Raw genomic sequence first — 20,014 nt, forward strand, 5'->3', positions numbered from 1 at the left:
ATCAAGATATATAAAAAAAAAAAAAAAGCTTTTTAATAGTGAAAATCTTGCTGTATGTTTCAGTTAAGAATGAAATAATTATAAATCAGATGTTTTTAAAAAAAATCCCCATTTGACAGAAAATGTGATTGGGTAAGGAATAAGTTTCATGCCACAAAATACAAATGTTGATAAAGACAGCTGTTGATACATATTATAAAATTTATAGAAGTATGCAAGCATTTAATTTGTCCAATCAGCTGTTTGAAGCAGTGAAAAAAAATGATTTACTGATTTTATTATTTCTGTGGATAAGTAGAGTACGTGTAGGCACAGCTGCTGAGCTAGCAGTAAAGAGAGAGCTTGTCTGGTGAGACTGTTGCTTCGAGTGACTTATGAGCAGCACTTTCCAGAGTAAATTAGGGATGTAGAAATTGAAGTAATTAAAAAAAAAAAAAAATTACATGGGCAACTAAATGTCTACTTTACTCTTGAAAAATTTAATCCAGGTAAATTTAAAAATCTTTAACACCAAATGCTGTCTTAACTTCTTTGTTGCCATTTAACATCATTTCTTAGGTATAAGACTATGTATACACAAAATTTTACAATGAGCTGTGAAATCGTAGTGTATCAAAGTATTCTGTGTAGCCGCATGACTTTCCCCCGTGGTGAAAGTAAGGCGATCTGTGTTTGACTCCTCAGCCGTTCTCCCGCCTAGGATATAGGCTCTTGTAGGCTAAGCATTGCCTTTGAACTTAGGTGTAGCCTTTAAAGACTAGACTTTACCAATTATGTTGGAGCCAGACCGTAATCTACAGTTAGCAACTTTCCCAGTGTTGCCATAAGGCACTGGAATTCTTCAAAGTTATTTTATTTTATTAATCTTTAACAATGTTTCATTTCTTATCTGTATCATTCTTGCATCTTCCTTGATCTGACCTTATGTAATTAGATAACATTGTTTTGAATGGGTAAATTGAGATGTCATGATATTTTCTTAAAACTGATGTATAAAATCATTTAAACACTCATTTCCTTTATTCTGCACAGGAGGTGGTTTTTGTTGTTCTAATCAAATGTCATTTAGATTATGATGTTCTAACTAGCTGCTATTGTTGATAATGTATGAATTTCTTTATACTGCCAAAATATAGTATGTTTTATTTTTGGCACATTGTGTGTGCAAATGATCTTTAATATAATTGGTAACAAACTAACAAGTGTATGGAATTATGAAACATTGGTGATCCTTGTATAAAGGTGAAAGAGTAATTCTGAGATTAACTAGTGTTCTGTTTTCATTGGTGCTTTTTGAGTATATTGTCTTTTAATATTTCTTTTTGACCAGAGGTGGTGACTGAGAGGCCTTTGCAGAAAAGGGACTTCCTTTGCAGACCTACTTGACCGACAGCCTTTGTTTCCTGTTCTCAACTATTGTTTGAATGTTGATGTATGATTAAACTGTTGTTCTCTCATCTTGGCTGTGGTCGTGGATGATAGTCCTGTGTGTCATGTGTAAGAGCTTTAGAGAGTCTACGATGGATGAGGATACATATATGAGGGATGCTAACAATATTTGCAAATGGTCCTGTCTGGTGTTCTCAGGCTAATAGTTTGAGGGTTTGGGGCAAATATGTATTTATTTTTAGAATTATTAGAAGTGAGCTACCGACACAGAGTGGTAAACCACAACTTTAGGGTAACAACTAATTTATGTGTAAATTGGTGTGATCTTCCAAAATATTTTCAAAACATTTTGGTTTTGGTGTTTACCCACTTCAGACTGGAGGGCTTTTAACCCACCAGTCCTCTGCTTGTGAACCTGATGCATCCATGTTGTTTTAAGCTGCTGCCCGCAGACTCTTGTTAAAGTAATGTTCAGGGAAACGCTCTTCTCTGTAGAGCGCTGGTCCGTAGGGAAAGGCTGGTATGTGCTCACTGGCTTCATCTGCCACGTAGCGCCTCCGGCAGCATACAGGGCACTGTGGCTTCAGAAATGTTCCGTTTTCTTTAAAACACTAGCGTGTTGCTGTAACTCTTGTCATATGTAATTTAGCAGCATATTTGCGCATATTCTTTGCTTTTAGAAGTAGAGTTTGTACTTCATTATAAGGTTTTTAAATTAAAATAGCAGAACTGTATTTGTCTGAGATTCTGATGTTTGTGGTTCAGTGGGGTCTCATAAGCTCTTTCAAAAATCTATTGTGCACCCATAAACAAGCTATTGGTACCTTCCTGGTCTTTTTGCACTTAATAGGTCAGTGTGCTTTTCTAGGGGCTTTCTCTGTATGATGGATACCAGAACAGAAAAGGTGAGCAAGAGGTTTAGCCTTTTGGGTTTTTTTTCCTGATGTCAGTTTGTTTTTACCATTCAGCCCATATGGGCAGAAAGGAGAGCACTAATTTAATTATTTATGGAAGATCCATTTTATGGACGTGTCGCTTTGAGTTGGAATACCTTCCTGACTGATTCAGAGTTTCCTTGTTTGCTCTGTTTGATAGATGATGGTTGAGTGCACACAAATTTGGTTGCTGCTTTTCTCTTGCTTCTCTCCTGGCACTAAGTAGTCGTGATTTTGCCTGGGGGAAGAAAGGCAGTGTTCGGTGATACTTGTCACTTCTGAATTCTAAGGTAGGAAGAAAAAATGAGATATACACAGGTATCACCATGATTTTATTTTTCTCCCCTGAAAGCAATGTTTTTAATTATTCTTTCATATTTCCCCTTTGCTTTGGGAATCAGGTAGAAGAAGATTCCTGAAGCCATTTCTGCGTACAAGATTTTTTTTGGGAAGCAGATGCAATTAGGTTACTTTGATTGCTGGGTACTACAATAAAATCTAGCATGTTATTTACTATATTGTCTCAGAGCTATACAGTACTGTATAGATTTATGCTTTATTAGTGTTTGGTTAAAATTCAGTTTAAGTTTTAAAAAAAAATTGCTTATGATTCAACAGCTATTGATATCAAGGTTACAAAATTCTTTTTGTAAACTGCAAGAGTTTAATTTCTCCCTTTGGAAACTTTGTCTGGTAAATGGGAGTTTCTTGCTTTCTCACTGAACTGTCTATGAACTGTGCTATGGTATTGTAAAATTTGCATGCCTTGCTAAGTATCTGATAAAAACAGCTTTTGGTTTAGTGGGTTTTTTTTTAAACATATCATCTGATCAACTTGCTAGGTAAGTGGAAGACTTGGGTGAAAATGATGGTTGGAATGACTGGTTACAGTCTCTCTTTTAAAATAAGCTGACGGATGACAATATGATAGTTGAGGCTCAAGCTGAGTTGAGGCACTCACGCTTTTGAAGGGTTCTTCACGTTTTGGACATTTTATATAGTGTCTCTTGCTACGAAGATCCGTTTCCTGAAAGCAGAGATTGCTACCTGGGAATGCTCTGACCCTCGGTAGGTCTAGAACTGGGTAATAACTCTACTGGCCTAAAAAGTTTTAATTTTTCATTTTGATACAGTTATTGGTGTTATGGCTGTGTCTTTTGATGTATGGGAAGGGTAACTTACTTGCACTGTCTTGGGACTTCCTTGAAGTAGTTTCAGGGGCCTCAGAAGATGTACTGATCTTTTTGCTTAATCAGCTTGATATATTTACCTGTGCCCCTGGAGGTGCTCTGGCTTGCACCTTGCTTCATGGAGTTGTGCAAGATGCTCGTTTGGCCTGACTGGCCCTCTGTGCTCGGGGTGCTCCGTAAGTCAAAGCTGTCCCGTAGTCATCTTCATAGCAGTTGATAGAAACAGAGATGCTTCCATTGGCTGTGTTTTAATTTGAAGTACAAGGGAAGTGAAGGCAATTTTGTTTTCCAGGAGCCTTTGGCTGTTTCTCCCTTGATAGGTCTGATGGAGCTTAAGCTTTTACCTCTGGGGTATGGAGGTTGTCTTTCTGTGGGACTTTAGAGCTCAAAAGGTACCTTCTCTATTTTGCTAGTTTAAAGTAGAAGTATTACAGGTAGGCTTGGGGGCATTTTAGCAGAATATATTGGTTAGTCCACTTTCAAGTTGGTGCTGAAACACTATGCAGTGGATATATACTCAGTACATTTTTAAACAAAGAGGAAAATAAATATATTCTGCTTTTTTAAATACATGAAAACAAGTAGGAACTGAAATTACGCATTTTACAAAGAAAATGTTGTTACTTGCATACATGCTGTTTCAGAGTAAGTAGGAAAGACATTTTTCCTTACATAAAACTGTCCTGTTCATCTTAATCCTGCAAGGTTTGTTGTTTGTCAGTATACTGGGTGTAATACATGCATACAGTAATTCTCTTCTGTCTCATTTGGGGCAAATTTACATGTTGAAATTGGTCAGTTTTAAAGAAAATGTATTATAAAAACACGTGTTTCCTTTGGTTTCAGACAGCACTGGTTATTTGCTTAAGCAAATATGACATCTTTCTCTTCCTCTGCACCTGAAAGCTGCTCTCCAAGTGGTGCTAGCAAACACTGCTCCATGCTGTTTGTCACAGGCATTTTGGGATGACACCATACGTGATGGATTTTTTCCCCTCTGCGGCATTCAGTTTAATCTGGTTTTAAGGAGTTGTGATGATCAATTAGTCTGCTAGTGCTCTTAAAACAAATGGTTCCTACTCTCAGGAGAGCTGAAGGTTTGAAGATAACTTTTCATTTCAGTCAGAGTGCAGGCTTGATGTATTTTGACCTCATGACTTAAGCTTGGTATTGCTTAGTTGTCCTTGATTCATGGAAATGAAGTTTGCGCCAGCATAACTGAAGTTTATCTTTGTATTGCAGCAAAAACAATACAACAATGCTTTCTATAAAGGCGCATTAAAAAACCTTCCGTGTATTTCTGTACTGTCTTTGGGTTGTCTGTTTAGAAAATAAGCCAGCCCTTCCTTCCGTCCCCAGGACTTGAGTAGCAGTGTAGGTTATAGATTTGCGTGCGGAGTAGGCTGCCAAAGAGTCACAGCTCTTTCTAATAGCCCCTCGGCCTCTGATTATTTCCCCAAAGAATATTTTCCCACTGGTTATTCCCCTTGCTTCAATTCCCTTTGTCCTTGGCTTACTGTGTGTTATTTTGGGGCAAGGAGTTATCCACGTGAAAATATGTTAAATAGGGAGAAAAACATTTTCCATTTCAAGTTACGTTTTTTGCTGAAGTAGCTCTCTATCTGAAATGTTCGTTTCCAGCCTTTTATTGCCCGAGGGAAAGGGGACGGGGGGCGAATGCAACTCAGAATGATGGAGTAAATGCTCTTACAAAACTCTGCGCTGCTTTTTGACACTTACTCAACATCAGTGTTTTTCCAAACATTTTCCAAAATTTTCCCTATTTTACTAATTTTGTGATGTTGCTATTTTTGTGAGTATTCATATATTGTAATGCATAGCTATAGTGTCAAAGGTTGTATCACTTAAAAAAAAAACCACACCTTTGTGACTTAATAGTTCTACACATTTTTGCAATGTTTGTTCATTAATGGTTTGCTATTTACTGTTTACTTCTATGCAAACTTGCTCCAGTATACAGACAAACACATCTTTATGAAAGCCATCATTAGAAAAGCTACAAGTAACAGTTAAGTGATTCAACTAGTTTGTCCGATGTCATACAATTCTTTGTCATTGCTTTTGATTGAATTTACCCTTCTAAGAGCCTTAGCTGACAGTTTTTTTGGCTCTTTGCTTTGAAGTGCCACTTCAGATTCTGATTGTTTCTCAAAACAGACATCTGGAATCTCAGCCGAGTAAAATGGAGAATTGGGTGTTTACTACTCCTGAACATAGCTGGCAAAAGATGCACCCCTCTCCCAATATGTTGCACAATTTTCCCACAGATACTGGCTGTTGATTTGTATTTTTTCTTCATAACTCCATTACTTCATTAGAGGGAAGCGTGTTTGTTTTTTTTTAATTAAGTGAAAGAAGAATGTTTATGGCCAGGAGGATTTGAGGTGAGGATGGATCCTGCAGAATATTTTGGTGGGAGGGTTAAGATGAAACCACTAAAAGGGGCAAATGGCCCTCTGTGATTATGCCCTTCCTTAACGTTCTTACAGAAGTAGTCATCTTCCCACTTTAAATTTTACGGCAGGTTAATAAGGAGTTATTATTCACTTTCCTCACCACATAAGAACTAGGAGTACCAAACAAAACTATCATTCAAAAGATTAAAAAGAAAAATATCCCTAAACCAGCACCACTTCATGAAGCATACAATGAAATTGTGTAATGTAATGTTACAGGCCAAAAATATAAATGAACTTAAAAACAGAATTAGACAAATTCACAGGAGATGGCTCATCAGTGGCTATTAAAATGTGATGATGTGGATGCAACTCTGATTTGGAAGTCCTTCAACCATTACTTATTGCGAGCTGGTAGAGTACATCCCTTTGTAGTTTCTTGTTCTTACACCCTTTCCCTAAGTATCTGCTACTGACTGCTCTTAGCTGCAGGGTAATGGGCTAGTTGGGCACTTGGCCTGACGGAGCGGGGCTGCTCTTACATCCCCCTCATTCCCTGAAGCCTCACTGAAAATTTCAAGTTCAGGAGGCTTGGTTGCTTTGTCTTGAAGTTTTAAAATCGGCAGGATGAGTTTGAAATTTGAAGTTTGAGACAAACCAGTTCACAGTGACCAAAATAGATTATAATCATAATAGGCTGCTATTTTTAGGAAAGATTAAAAAAGGGGGGGGGGTCTTAATTTAGGTCAGATATGTATATCTGATGTATTTATTCAATAAAATTGTTAAAAACTCAAGACATATTTAAATATTATAAAAAACTATGCTAATGTCTTAATTCATTATACAGCTTTAAAATATTATTGTTTTAGTGTTCTGCTATTAGCAGTAAAATACTATTAGAGTGATATTCAAGCCATACCCTTTAGCTGCCAGAGTCTTGAGGAAGGTCAAAGCAGAGACCTGGGGAACAGGGACTGCACCAGCACCTGTGGCTGATGTTGGCTGCAGGGCTAACCCAGCTTTGGCAGCACGGCCTCTGCTGCAGGTGCGCAGAGTATTTTCTTTGTGTCAGTTTATTCAACTAGTACAGTTCATTAAGGATTTTATTTGAAGTTGAGAAATGGGCTGGGAATTGAAATAGCAGAACTGCTTATTTTCACCTTTCAATCTGTGAATAAAAATGAGGTGCGAGCATCTGAGATCTATTAGTTTTAAAATCTTGTAGGATGTATTAGCCTAAAATGATTGATTTAAATTCAGTAACTACAGATAATATGCTGCTTATTAAACCGGTCTGTTTAATAAAACGAATGCTTTTTGCTGTGTCCAGCAAGTTGGAAGACTTCAACTAACAAGAAAACATTTTAAATGGTGTTTTTATGCATGTCTAGAGTTTATTTTCCATTTACATATGAATGCCATCTGAAAGAGATTACACTTTAAATATAAAAAATAAAATTATGACTTCACAGGAGTTGGGTAGAGAGGAGGAAGAAACCTAATATAACAAAAATGAGATTATTGTTTTGAATTTAAATCTCACTTAAAAGACATGAAATGGTTGAAGCAGCTGTAATTTATAATCCTTGGTCCGAACTGGGAAGTAAGAGAACGTTTATCAGTCAGTAGGTGCACGATGCTGGTGTGATTCCTATAGATACTTCACCTGGGTAAGAGCAGTAGAAAGCCAAGCCTATAGAGGAAAGTGCCAATTCCTTTTAATTTTTCTTTATGAGAAAAAATACATTTCACTTCAGAGTGGTAGGGAAATACTTTGTTCTGCATTGTGTTGCTATATAAGAGAGCTTGTTAGAAATTGGTTTTCATCTGTTTATAGATTTAAGTCAATTGTCTAACTGTTACATCAGCCTAGTTGATTAATCTAATCTTGTATCCATGGGAATTTAAAAAGTGCAGTATGCACTTTAGAAGAAATAGATAGCTGTAGATCTTAAATTGTATTGATAGGTGCTATTATGAGCAGTTTGAGTTAGCTTTAAACATAAGTCAAATTGGGGAGCATTATATTTTTAAAAAGTTTAAAAAAAAAAAATACAGTCCTATTGCAAGGTAGAATTTACAAGCTAATGTCAGCTACGTTTCAACTGCGTGGCAGAGCCATTACATGATGCTTCAGGTGGTGGTAAGAAATATATCTGTGAGTATATGGCAGAATTGACCCATACTGATGGGAAAATACTCTGAAAAAGCACTACTGGGAAGGACTGTATACCTACTAGCATGAAATTTCTCTGATTAAAAATAAGAAAACTAGGCATATATTAATGACCTTTCTGGTATTTAAATATAAATTAATATCCTGTTTGTAATGTTTGTTTTCAGTGCCTAAATTGTTTCATGCCAGGACCAGTTTAAAGGCTGTTCCGACTTCCCACTTAAATGGTTCTTAGCATATGCCTGCATTTAGTATGTCAGATTTTCCAGCCAATAATCATCTGTGTTGCAGTGCATTTTCGATGTGTGTGTGTGTGTGTATGCATATAGTATTTATGGTGTTTGTTTTAACACCAATTTGAAATTTTGTTAAGATTTGCTCCAAAGGAGGTTTTATTTAAAAAAAAAAAAAAAAAAGGGGGGGGGGCATTATACAGGAGAGAAAATAGTTTTTCTGTCTGTCCTGTCAAGTATGTAATCTGGAAGCAGGCAGAAGAGTTATTGTCATTAGTGTGGCCTTTAGCAGTTGACAGTTTGATACATACTTGATGGACAGCTTTTTTCCCATTATAGTCAGCATTTTTATATGTAGGAACAGAATTTAAAATTATGACTTTAACCGTGTAGATGATTTATTGTAAATCTCTTTCCAGACGCTTATTGTGTTCAGTCCGAGTGTATCTTTTGTTCTTCTCTAAAACAGGTCTTCCCTGTTACCTGGAAGAAAACAACTCACAATATATTAGAGAGTTGCCATTGATGCAGTTAAACACATGTATTTGTGTTGCCTATGTTTCTTCATTTGGCAGCTTACCCAGAAGTGGTCACCTGAGAGTGTTTGCCCCCCAAACAACAATAAAATCCATTCTGAATGCATGATTTGGACTGTGTTATATATAGCACAGTCCACAGAAAATGCTTGTGGGTGATAAACTCTGGTTGTCTTCAGCAGTTTTCTGAATTTGGCCCTGTAACACCAGGCTGCATCCTAAATCCCAAAGAATAAACTGTTTTCAGCCCTGAGGTGAACTGTGCTCTCCTCAGCAGGGAGATTTAAAAGCAAAAGGGCAAAGTGAAGCAAGGGCGGGACGAGGCTTTGGGTTCGTGGTCCCCGGCTGGCGTTTAGTAGCCCTCTGCCGTCAGGCGCTGGCCTGGGGCCAGGCTGGGCGCGAGGCTGGAGCCCCTGGGGCTCCCTGGCGGGGCTGGGCGCCCGTGGGGTGCACCCTCTGGCCCAAACCTGCTGCTCCTCAGCAGTCGACCCCTTGCGAGCCCCAGGCGCTGGGTTTTCCTTGGCCGAAGGATGCAAGTGCTGCAAAGCGAGGCAGGATACCCTCCTACTCAGGGTGAGTGGTAATGTCTACCTACATCTTTTTTGGCAAGATATTTAAAAAGCAAAATGAGAAAATAGGATTGCATTCTGCACAGAGATGTTGCTTTTGCTATTGTGTTGATACAAGTTTTCAGTTTTTAATTGTGCACAAATGGCAGAACTTCTCTTCTGTTTTTTTCTAGTGTAACCAATTTAAATCTAAGTGTAGTTTCTACCATATGCTTGTTTCAACCATATTTGCAGTTAAAAAAGAATATTTCCAAAACATAAGAGTTAAGGGAAAATATACTGTTAACCATGAATCTGTGTAGATACTAATCTTCTTTGAGGGTGTTGCTAGCAAAAGGAAGAATAATTGATCTAAATAGCTTGAAACTGGGTGATACGCAAATTACTTTAAGGGAGGGAAACTGCGGGACTTTTTCTTATCAGCTTTGTCAAAGAATGCATGTCACGAGTGAGGCTGAGACACCCCTACGGGCTCCGGAGGACCGGGAGAAGGTACTGTGGTACCGTAGAGGAAAGTGCGCTGGGCAAGTTTTAAAGGAGGGCGAAATCCACCCTGAAGTAATTGAGGTTAAAAGCTGTCATCATGAGGAAAACTTTACAGTTTTCGGCATGTGTTTGAATCTTCATCATCCGCGACATGCAGCACAGCAAGGCGAGAACTCAAACTTTTTCACTGAGTTCCTAGGTTTAAAATACAAACTGCTCCTCTACTGCAAAAGAGTAGTGCTTGTAAGTAACATGTTTATATGATCAAGTTGGTGTGTGGGAAGGGGTACGTTTTCTGTGTTTTATTGTTCAGGGAAAAGAAATACATTTTCTGTCTGAGCTTACACTGGTTTTTGTAAATGTTCAGCCCTAATGCCGAAGCATGAGTAGAACAACACAGAAACACATCATAATAAAAGGAAAGTAATAAGGAAAAAGAAAACATTTTGTTTTCTAAGGGAGGGGGGAAAAAAATGAGACAATCTCTTTAGTAAATGTGTCTAATTTTCTGTAGTGTGTTTGTAATAAATAGTATCAGAGATGGTTTTCCATTATTTTGTTTGTGTTCTAAGGAAGATGATGAGGAACAAATTGGAGGTATGTATGTACATATAATGGCCATGGATTGTACTTTTAGTGTGTGTTGTCAGGGTGCTTATATCAACATAGTCACACAGATAGCACCACCATTTGCTACAGCTAGCAAAAGCGTAAACTGTCTATCTAGCATCCCAAATTTTCATGAGGCTCAGCAGATGGCTCGAGCTGCAGTTACGTGGCTGTTGTATATTCTGATGAAAGCCTCTTAGTGCTGCTTAGGCTTCTGGAAAAGACTTCTCTTGTTGAAGGTACCACCTGGAAGGAGAATGGAACCTCAGCTTCCACAACAGCCTTGGAGCTTTCACATTAATCACCAGTTACCGCGTCTTTATGGGGCTTCTGAAAGAATAGGGTACCAAAATAGTGTCTGCTATTGCTGTCGCTTTTGTACTTAATTGCAAGGATCAACTGGCCTTGGTTTGTTTTTTTTTGTTGTTTTTTTTCTTTGTTCGTTTTCTGCTTGTAGTACTTTGATTAAATTTAACTCAGTGTGATTCAGTGTAACTCGAGGGATCTGTTGTCCTTTTCTGAACTGGGAAGAAGTTTTTCCACAATTGTTGGTGACATGGCAGAAAGGGAGCAGCACTGGACTGATTTTGGAGCTATAGATGTATTTATTTTCTTTTATGTAGTGTATTTCCTGTCTTTTGGTACTTTCTGAGGAAAGCTGCAGTAGAAACAAACCTTTTACTTTTTTAATCTTTTAGATGGTAAAGAAGAGATCAAAGCAGCAAGTGCAGTAGTCAGATTTTTGACTTAGGCTTGAAACCTGACTAGCACTGCCCAGTTCTGCAGAGACCTTCTTGTGGGCCAAGCAGCTTTGGGCAAGAAAACAGATATAATAATTATGAGTGCATATCCCTCTACTTTTGGTTTTGTTTGTGGTACTTGTTGTCTTTGCATTTTTAGTGACATGCTCAGATTTTTTTCTGAAGCTATTAAAATATTTTCCCCAAAGATTTCAATGTTTCTTCCCATTTGAAGCTGGCGATATTATGGTTTTTCTTCAAAATACTGACATTCCAGATCTCTTGCGATCTCTTGATCTGAAGCCGGCTTCCAACCGAGATGTTGGCAGTGGAGCTGCCATACTGTGTTAGCCAAAGGCCCCTTCAGATCACAGTGTTACATGAACTATTGCAAGGTTATTTCTACTCTTGTTTTGTTCTTTACGTGGACATCTTCCCACACTGTGGGAATAGCTGTCACTTCAAGCTGTTATTTGCTTTCTAACATTACTTCTCTAATTTTTGGTGTCTTGGCTTGACAGTCATGAAGGGTGTGACAAGATAGAACTATTTTGTTTGTGTATTTTTTACTGCTATGTGCCCCCCCCCCTTTTTTATGTAAATCAGGCTGTGAGAGAAGGACTTTCTGAGTCTAGCAGAGTCCCAGATGGTGGGATCTGGGGAGGCTTCTTCCTTCATGAGCACAAGCAAGCATGCTTGGCTGTAATGGACCTTTCGGTGTGCAGACCAGAAAAGGCAGGGAGAGGTTGAAATAGAAAGCAAAAAGCCTCCTGGAGGAGCATGGACTGGGAAGCACCAAGGGGTGTGAAAGGCCTTCCTGAAGCAGGGAGCAGACTCTGAGCCCAGAGGAGACTAGGTGAGATAGAAGAGAGCTGTTTAGCTCAGGGAGCCCCTGAAAATTGCTGTCTTCTGAAGGAACAGGGGATTCACCCTGCAAAGGAGGAGGGTACACTTTCCTCTCAAGTCTTTCATGTAATCTGCCCTACCTGCCACTTCTGTTTCCTCTGTTTAGAGAGGGTTTTTTGGTTCAGTTTATTTTTGTCCTCTAAGAAAAGGTAGTTTTAGTGGTTGGAAGCTCCTGGGTCTTTGGGCAATATGCATGTGTAACGGTGAGGATCAGAGGGAGGGTTTGGATAATTTCACCTAAAGACTTCGGCTGACTTAGCTTAATCACAAAGATGTCATGATTTGTGACATCTCTGTTCAAGAACTGATATGTCAGTAAATAAATTTTAAAAAAATAAAGAAAATAGACTCCATGTGAGTGGTTTTTCCTTCAGTGGGAAACTGATCTACAGGGCACTAATCTTCACTACCACTTGGCAGAAAAGAGGCAGCAGTGTAAACAATGGGCAGAAAAGTCTAGTCGTTCTTGTACAAGCAAGGAGATGTTCCAGATGAACACCATAAATTTTTAACCCCCTTGGCAGTAAATAAAATCTTTCAGGCATAAAATGAAAGCAAATTGATGCAAGCCATATTCCTAAGTTGGAAGATATAATTTCCAATGTTCCTTCTGCTCCTGCAAACTTTGGTATCAAAGTTGAGATGGTTGTGAAACTGAGAATGGGACAATGTCATTTTCTTCCGTCTCTCTGGTAAACAGTGGCAGACAGCAAGTGAAAGGGGGTTTTAAAAATTGAGGGCAGGGGTGATGTGATTAAAAACAGCATCTTGCAGCAGTCAAAATAGGCAACAGATAGAAGTGCTGAAACATGGTCCCATATTATTAAACAAGCTTTACGTGAATGGTATGTTATGGGAGATGACATCTTCCACCTATTGCAGGAGCCAGGAGAGCCTGGAACAGATGAGAGCGCTTGTCGTGTCTCCAGCAGTTGCAGTGACGGGGCTTCGTGCTCCGCTCAGCGAGAGGAAGGAGTGAGAGATGAGGAATTAGTTGTAGTAGACAGCTCAGGAAGGGGAGAAATCTAATTGGAGAGCTTTGGCTTTGGGAGAAGGAATGAGCTTGATATAAGTGCTTTTTTCATCCTTGTCTTCTATACTTGACAGTGGAGTGGTGTTTTTTTTTTTTTTTTTTTAATCCTCTGAGTAACTGTATTTTTCGCCATGAGCAAAGGAGGACAGAAACCAGAAAAGGGGTTGAGGTGATGGACTCAAGAGTGTAAGCAACAGTATGTTTTAATTTGAGTTTGGAATATGACTCTGAGTTGTGAAATTTAGATATGAAAGTATCAATGCACCTAGTTTTCTAGTTGTTTGGCAAGAGCATTTCTTTATGGTGTTCCTGTTTATCTGAAAGGGGAATGGAGACTAGATTATGCTGTCTGGCTCATATGGAAGTGTCTCAAGATTTGTTTTCAAGTTGCTGTGTTGAAGAGGGCCTGGAAATTGTGTGTGGGTCATCAGAAATTCTTTGTTCATGCAGGGAAAAGTGATTTTAAAGAATGTGTGTTAACTTAACAATCAAGAAGTGACTTAAAATCCAACACTTTCTGGCTTTAGCTTTTATACACAAATACAACATGTTTGTTTGTTTAACTAAACTGGGTCTGCTGCCTGGGACCACTAATAAACTACAGCTGGACTTAATTTGTTTAAACTGTGAAGCTGGGGTATTGGTCTCAGGGTTTATTATTATTATTAATACAATTTGGAATCTGTTGCTGTATGAATGTTTGCTGTATCCTATTTTTAAAAATTGAAGTACTTATCACATTGTGGTTTTAGAGTTCTTAAAATTTATTTTTGAATCTGTATCTGTTTCCTTATGCGAGTGCTATTTTGTGATATTGATGGAAGAGGGGAGTATCCATAATGCTCAGTGTTGCTGCTGTTGTACAGTCATCTTTATGAAAAGCTTGATATTGAAGTTACTATTGTACAGCTAAACAATCCATGTTTAAAACAAAAAAAGGGTAAAGATAAGTTACAGGCAAGAGAGTAAGATGCAGTTTCTGCTAAGATTTGGAATGAGTATTCTGTTAGTAGGACAGATTAGCATAGTCAGACAACTTTAGTGGTATGGGGCTTTTGGTCCTTTTTTGTTTGTCTTTAATTGAGTCTTATATCTTCGCAATAGTAAAGGAAAGGAAGATAGTGAGGGGGGAACTCGGATGCCCATTTGAGGGCGATATGGGCACTTCAAGCAGTGTGCCTTGGCTGGAGTCGGGAGGGATCTGGGGTTGAGGGTTCTGTTCATGTTCAAGGGAAGCCGTTTGTTTAGCTGAAAAAGTATGCAGAAAATGTGATTTCACTTATTGAAGTCAGAGAATTAATAACAGTATTAAATTGCATACTTAATATCAAATGTATTGAAACATATATTCATACTATTGATTAAAGATGTGAAATTGAGTAGTGATTTAGCCCTGCGGTGTGTCGTAGAAAAGAGTTCTTAAAATTTTGCCACCAAAGTTTGGCAAGATGGAATCATTACAGTATAGAAACAGACATTTGTTTGCCCGACAGTGTTGTCCCAGAGAAAAATATATTGTCTCAATGACTAGACTTAACTCAGGGTTTGAGGAGGAGGAAAAGGAAATCCTTTTCTATAATGTGGCCATTTATTGCTGTGAAGGAATAAGGTGGGTTCTAGGATGTAGCTGCTGTGAAGGCCAAACTTGAATTGGTCCATAACCTTCTTATCAAATGTGCTTAGAGGAAAGAAAATTTCTCTCTTCAGCGCCATGTGAAGAAGAGGAAGATTTGAGTAGTGGGAGTTTGGTTTCCTTTTGGCCTACCGACACTTCTGGAAATTGCATAATACGGATAGTTCTCATGATCAATCCCTTTCTTCAGAATGTCCTTGTGAAAACAAGCCCAGCTCTTGGTATAAAGATGACAGGCACTCAGCCCAGCAAACCAGGGTTCACCTTTTGATTTTTGTTTGTGTTCCATCAATTCTAGGACACAAATTTAAGTCTTGTCTTTTGCCTTTCTTATTGATTTCCTGCGTAAGCGGTGGTCAAAAGGATTACTTGTGTATTTAAAAAAAAAAAAAAAAAATTGCTTACCATGAGGAAGGATAATAGCATTAGATCCTCTAGTTGCTACTTGGTGTCAGCCGTTTGTATTTGTTCCAGCCGTAATTACACTGAAGACAACAAAGTTGGGCTGGGGGTGAATTTGGTGCAGTTCCTCCAGAATTGGGTTAGTGCCTCTGTTAACAAAGCAACTGTGTTGCAAGTACAAACTTCTATTACAGATCTAGTAATTAGGGCTGCCATCAATCCCAACCACTATAATTAATAGTATAACTGTCAGTTATGATCTTGTTCTCACTCACTTGCAACTTGTGAAAAATTATTCTCTTAGACTGATATTCTCTACATTTGTTCTTAGTGTTGGGATAAATTATTTTAGGAGGACTCAAAGAAAAGTCAAGTCTGCTAATTTCAGTTTGGATAACAAGAAAAATACTTTGCTCAAATTAGTAGAAGTGTCTGTCTTCTCCCCCTGCCTGGAGGTGTTGCAGGGAGTGTTTTAAAGAACCGGCGTGTTCTGGTAACTGGACAGCTGTGCTACCAGAAGCTCCACACTGGTCTTTGGGTTGTCCCCAAACAGAGCACGTGAATGGTGGTGAAAGTCTAATTGGAGATGCCTGCGAGGAAGCTGGTTGGGCTGTAGCCTCTCTGAAAGCACTGTGACAGCTACAGCTGTTCTCTTGCAAACCTGGCAGAATCGATGCTGAAAGGCAGATCTGGGAATGAAATTCTTCCCCCCTGCTCCTCTTTGTATCATTCCTTCTACCTTATTTAGGCTGTCTCTGCAGAGCCAGCCCAAGACATATTACACATTAAGTGAAACTAATGTAGCGAGTTATCATCTGTTATCCTTCTCGTACCCCTCTACCCAAAAACCTGTGCCTGAGCTCAGGTGGTTACATGCTTCAGGTTGGGAAGGCAAAGCAGTAGTAGTGGTGGGGTATTGCATCTTATGAGCTTCTGAAAATAAAATTTATGACCATACGTATGGTCACAGCATCGCATCCAAAGTGAATTTCCCTACAGGCTGAATGTGGTCTTGCTGAACTGATATTGGACAGGCAAGCAATTGCTCACTATGGCTTTGGGAGATACATCAGGAGAAAGTCCAGAGGAGGGGTTGAAAATTGGATTGCAAGATCCCAGTTTGCTGGGCTAATGCAGAAAATACAGTGAAAACCGTCCTCAGTGTGGAAGGAAAGGTTTTTGGCAGAGGAAGCGCCGGTGTAGTTACATAACCACTACCAGTTGTAGGAACGAGCAAAAGTAGTCCAGTGTGGTTTTGTGTTCACTGTTGTTCCTTAGATCAAGCGCATGGTTTCCCTCTCAGTTTGACAGCACGTGCGGTCACAGATCCCTGCAGCTGCTTCTTTGTTTGGAAAGAATGTGCCTTTTTGCCTGTTTGTCAGCAGTCTTCACCTGAGTAATTTAGCAGAGGTGAAGGTCTGTATAACTGAGGTTGAAACCTTCTCCTGTCTGTACCTCAGTAAATACTAAATGGCACAATCCCATGAGATGTAGTAATGGACCCAGTCGCTGTTGCCCCAGAGAAGCTTGTGTAGGAGCTGTACGCCTCTCTCGGGTAAACCACGTGAACCTCCACACTGTGTTCCTGCAGCTCCCTTGACTCATTGCTCTTTCTTTTGCCTCGTAGGCACGCCGCTTTTGGTGCGAAGGAGCAGTGATCCAGCCTTGGGCCCGCCTGCCGACTTCCGCCCCAGTGCTTCTCATCCCGGTGACCACAGTCTCAAACATGTTGTGGCAGTAGGTCTTGTGTAATTCACATTTTAATGAGGGCAAAAACTGTTTTTATCTGTGGGTATAGAGCTGTTTTATAAGTTGAACATATTTGGATCTAAAACAAAGTGCATCATACTTGTTTTCTGTAAAGCAGTGTATTTTCTCCCAGCAAAATGGACGCTTTAGATGATATAGTCAAGTGAATCACTTTTCTTAACAGGAGACTTAAATAACGCTCCATGGTGCAAAAAGGCACTGAAATATGAACTGAACTTTTAGGAATTGTTTGTGGTTTTGTTCAGTTTTATGTTGTACAGTTTGTCATTACTTAACAGCAAAATGTACTTCCTTTTAATATGCATCAGCAGTCTTGCATTCTTTTTTCCTTCTCTTGTCCTCTGATGGCTTTTCTCTCTTCCTCTGGCAGCCTGTTACTATCTTGTAAGGTCTCTTCTTTCTTCCAGGTTCCTATTCTACAATGTAACTCTTTGATTATGAGGACAAATTTGTTCTTGATGTTGTCATTACTAAATATTGGAGGAAAAACACAATTAGTGGGGAGGCAGTAATGCTTAATCAGACATTATTGTAGGCTGTCTTCGAGCTTCTGAAAGTGATGTTGTCTTGGTGACATTTGGGCCACATATTTTACTTGGCAATTTTAGGGCCTGAAACTTCTTGTGAAGGGAGGGTGTTCTTGTGTTACTCAGAAAGATTAAACTCTGCAGAATCTCTGAATGTGTCAGCTGGGATATATAAATGTATCAAGTAAAATAGAGCATTTCAAATGGCTTGGTGTTTGCCTAGAAAGCTCTGTATACCAAATGAACACTCGTTTAACTGAGGATGCAGTTACACCTGCCTTTTATTTGCCTTTGTGGCAAAGTGGCTTTCCCTTTACCTTCCCTCTACAGTGTTGCAGTTCACTCCCTGTCCCCATTTTCTTGAATTGATATTAATCATTGAAGTAACTGGGTTTTCAAAACAGACACAAACAAACAAAAAAACCTCAAAACCCCCAAACCTCTGCTTTGAGAGGAGGGAGGCAGCTTCAACCTAGATCACAGTCAGTTTGTGGGAAGGTTTTGCAGGCGGTCATAGTGCATGTAAGGGAGCAGTGGGAATGAACTGTGTTCAGGAACAAGGGCTGGAGGTGGGAACCTGCTCACCTGAAGATGTTGTATTTAAAAATCATACCTCGTGTTAAGTTGGAGTGAGGTAAGTAAATAGAAAGTCGGATGACTTGCATATAAATGATATTTCATGGGTCTAAATCTTAACTTTGTAAATTCTGAAGACCAACATTGGATTTTAGTTATCAGTTGGTTGTTTCTTTTTGCATGGCCAGATGTGTGTGCATCTGTAAATATTTAGCGTGTGTCCTATTTAACCATTTCTTGTGGTGTTTGTAGAGTGGTGCAGTGTTCACTCTCCGAGTGCATTATGGCATGGCAGTGTCCTGAACTTCTGGCAAGGTCCTGCTTCACTTGGCAGATCTGTTTGGGCTGAGAGGTTTTTTTCTTCTGAGAAGCCTGCTGCTAGCAGTTACATATTCAAGAAATACTGACTTTCTGATGAATTGAAGTACACAGAAGAAATCTTGATTAACAGTACGGCTCTTACTCTGTTTACAAAGTTAAGAAATTTGCCAAGTGAGTATGTTGCTATGTAATGCTTAATCTGCCATAGGAGATTGTCAGGAAGTGAGCTGGTAGTTTATAACCATGAAACTTCAACAAAAAATGGACAAATTGGTGAAATCACTGCATTTGATTCCAGGATGTGTTTTGCATGTTTTATTTGTGACTGTCAGGGAAAGAAAGTTTTGTTTTCAATACAATATTAGCAACAACAAGTGCATTTTATGCCATTATGTGGGGACTGTAGTTACACCTTGTAGGCCACAGGCTCGCAATGCTTCACTGATTGGCATCGGGACCCAGAAATCCTCTAGGCCTGAAGGAATTCTCCACACCTAAAATAGAGAGTGTTCCTCCTTCAGCCCTAGGTGTAACAGGCACTTGGCAAGAGTGAAGAAGGTTCTCAAATGTTTTTTAAATGTTGTATGAGTACGGTTAAAAAAAAAAAAAAAAAAAAAAATCCCAGGTGGTGGTGGGGGGGGTTAATAAGAAAAATCTGTTATAGCAAAATACTTTACACCATCTCTTATTTTTGCAACAATACTATTTCTAAAAATCTCATCATCAATCATACTGAAATATGCTTTGACATAATTTTTTGAGAAGTGTAAGAAGCGTAAATAACATAAATTAGATACAGATTGTTTTAAAAAACAGGGAAGAATTGATACCTGGCAAATGAAAATACGTGGCATAAACAAGTGAACACTGCATTTTGTATATAACTGCTCTTTCAGGTATGTTTGAAAGCGGTATTTTGAGAAAATTAATTTGTTCTTTATTTTTTGCTGGAAATTCAAAATTATTATTGCATTTCCTCTTCCACAACCATATTTTTTTCCTAATTGCTTCATTGAATTCATATGCAAGTTGGAAAACTCAGAGCCACTGGTAGGTTAAATTGTTTTCAATGCAGCATGTACTAAAAGTTAAGCCCCTGTATTTATAACTGAAACTAACTTTCATAATTAGTTTGTTTTGGCATTTGGCACATGTAGAATTCAGTTCTATGTAGAAATTTTTAGTTGCACTGTATGCTGTCTTAATATGATTTTGTACCGATACACCAGTATTGGTAGTTGGCTGGATTTGATAGGTGATTATCATGAGTCTTTGAAGAGAGCACTGACTTGTCTCTAGGAGAGTGCAGGACAGATGTGCAGTAGGGTAGTGCACAAAATAAAAAAAGGAACATGCGTAGTGTAAGAAAAGGGAATTCCTACCAAGTTCAGGTGAGGAACCATTTGAGCAGTGACTGTTTATAGAATCTAAGCAGGGCATATATTCTGTTTTTGTATAGTGCTCCAGTGTATATTCATTCTAAGGAAGGTTGTTTCATGCCATACCGTGCTTACTAGAAGGACATCTTTTTTGAGTGAACAGGTAGTTTGAGAAGAATTGGAG

At 38.8% G+C, this 20,014-nt stretch overlaps 1 protein-coding gene across 9 annotated transcripts in view; it reads left to right on the top strand.

Annotated features, from left to right (window-relative positions):
- PARD3B (par-3 family cell polarity regulator beta) overlaps window positions 1-20,014 on the top strand; it is a 440,403-nt gene that overhangs the window by 150,376 nt on the left and 270,013 nt on the right. For all 9 annotated transcript variants that reach the window (XM_067298774.1, XM_067298775.1, XM_067298776.1 and 6 more), the window contains one exon: window positions 16,885-16,994. In XM_067298774.1, coding sequence (XP_067154875.1) covers window positions 16,885-16,994 — 110 coding nt within the window. The remainder of the gene's footprint in view (window positions 1-16,884; window positions 16,995-20,014) is intronic.

This window comes from Apteryx mantelli, chromosome 6 (assembly GCF_036417845.1).
Source record: "Apteryx mantelli isolate bAptMan1 chromosome 6, bAptMan1.hap1, whole genome shotgun sequence".
NCBI classification, from domain to species: Eukaryota; Metazoa; Chordata; class Aves; order Apterygiformes; family Apterygidae; genus Apteryx; species Apteryx mantelli.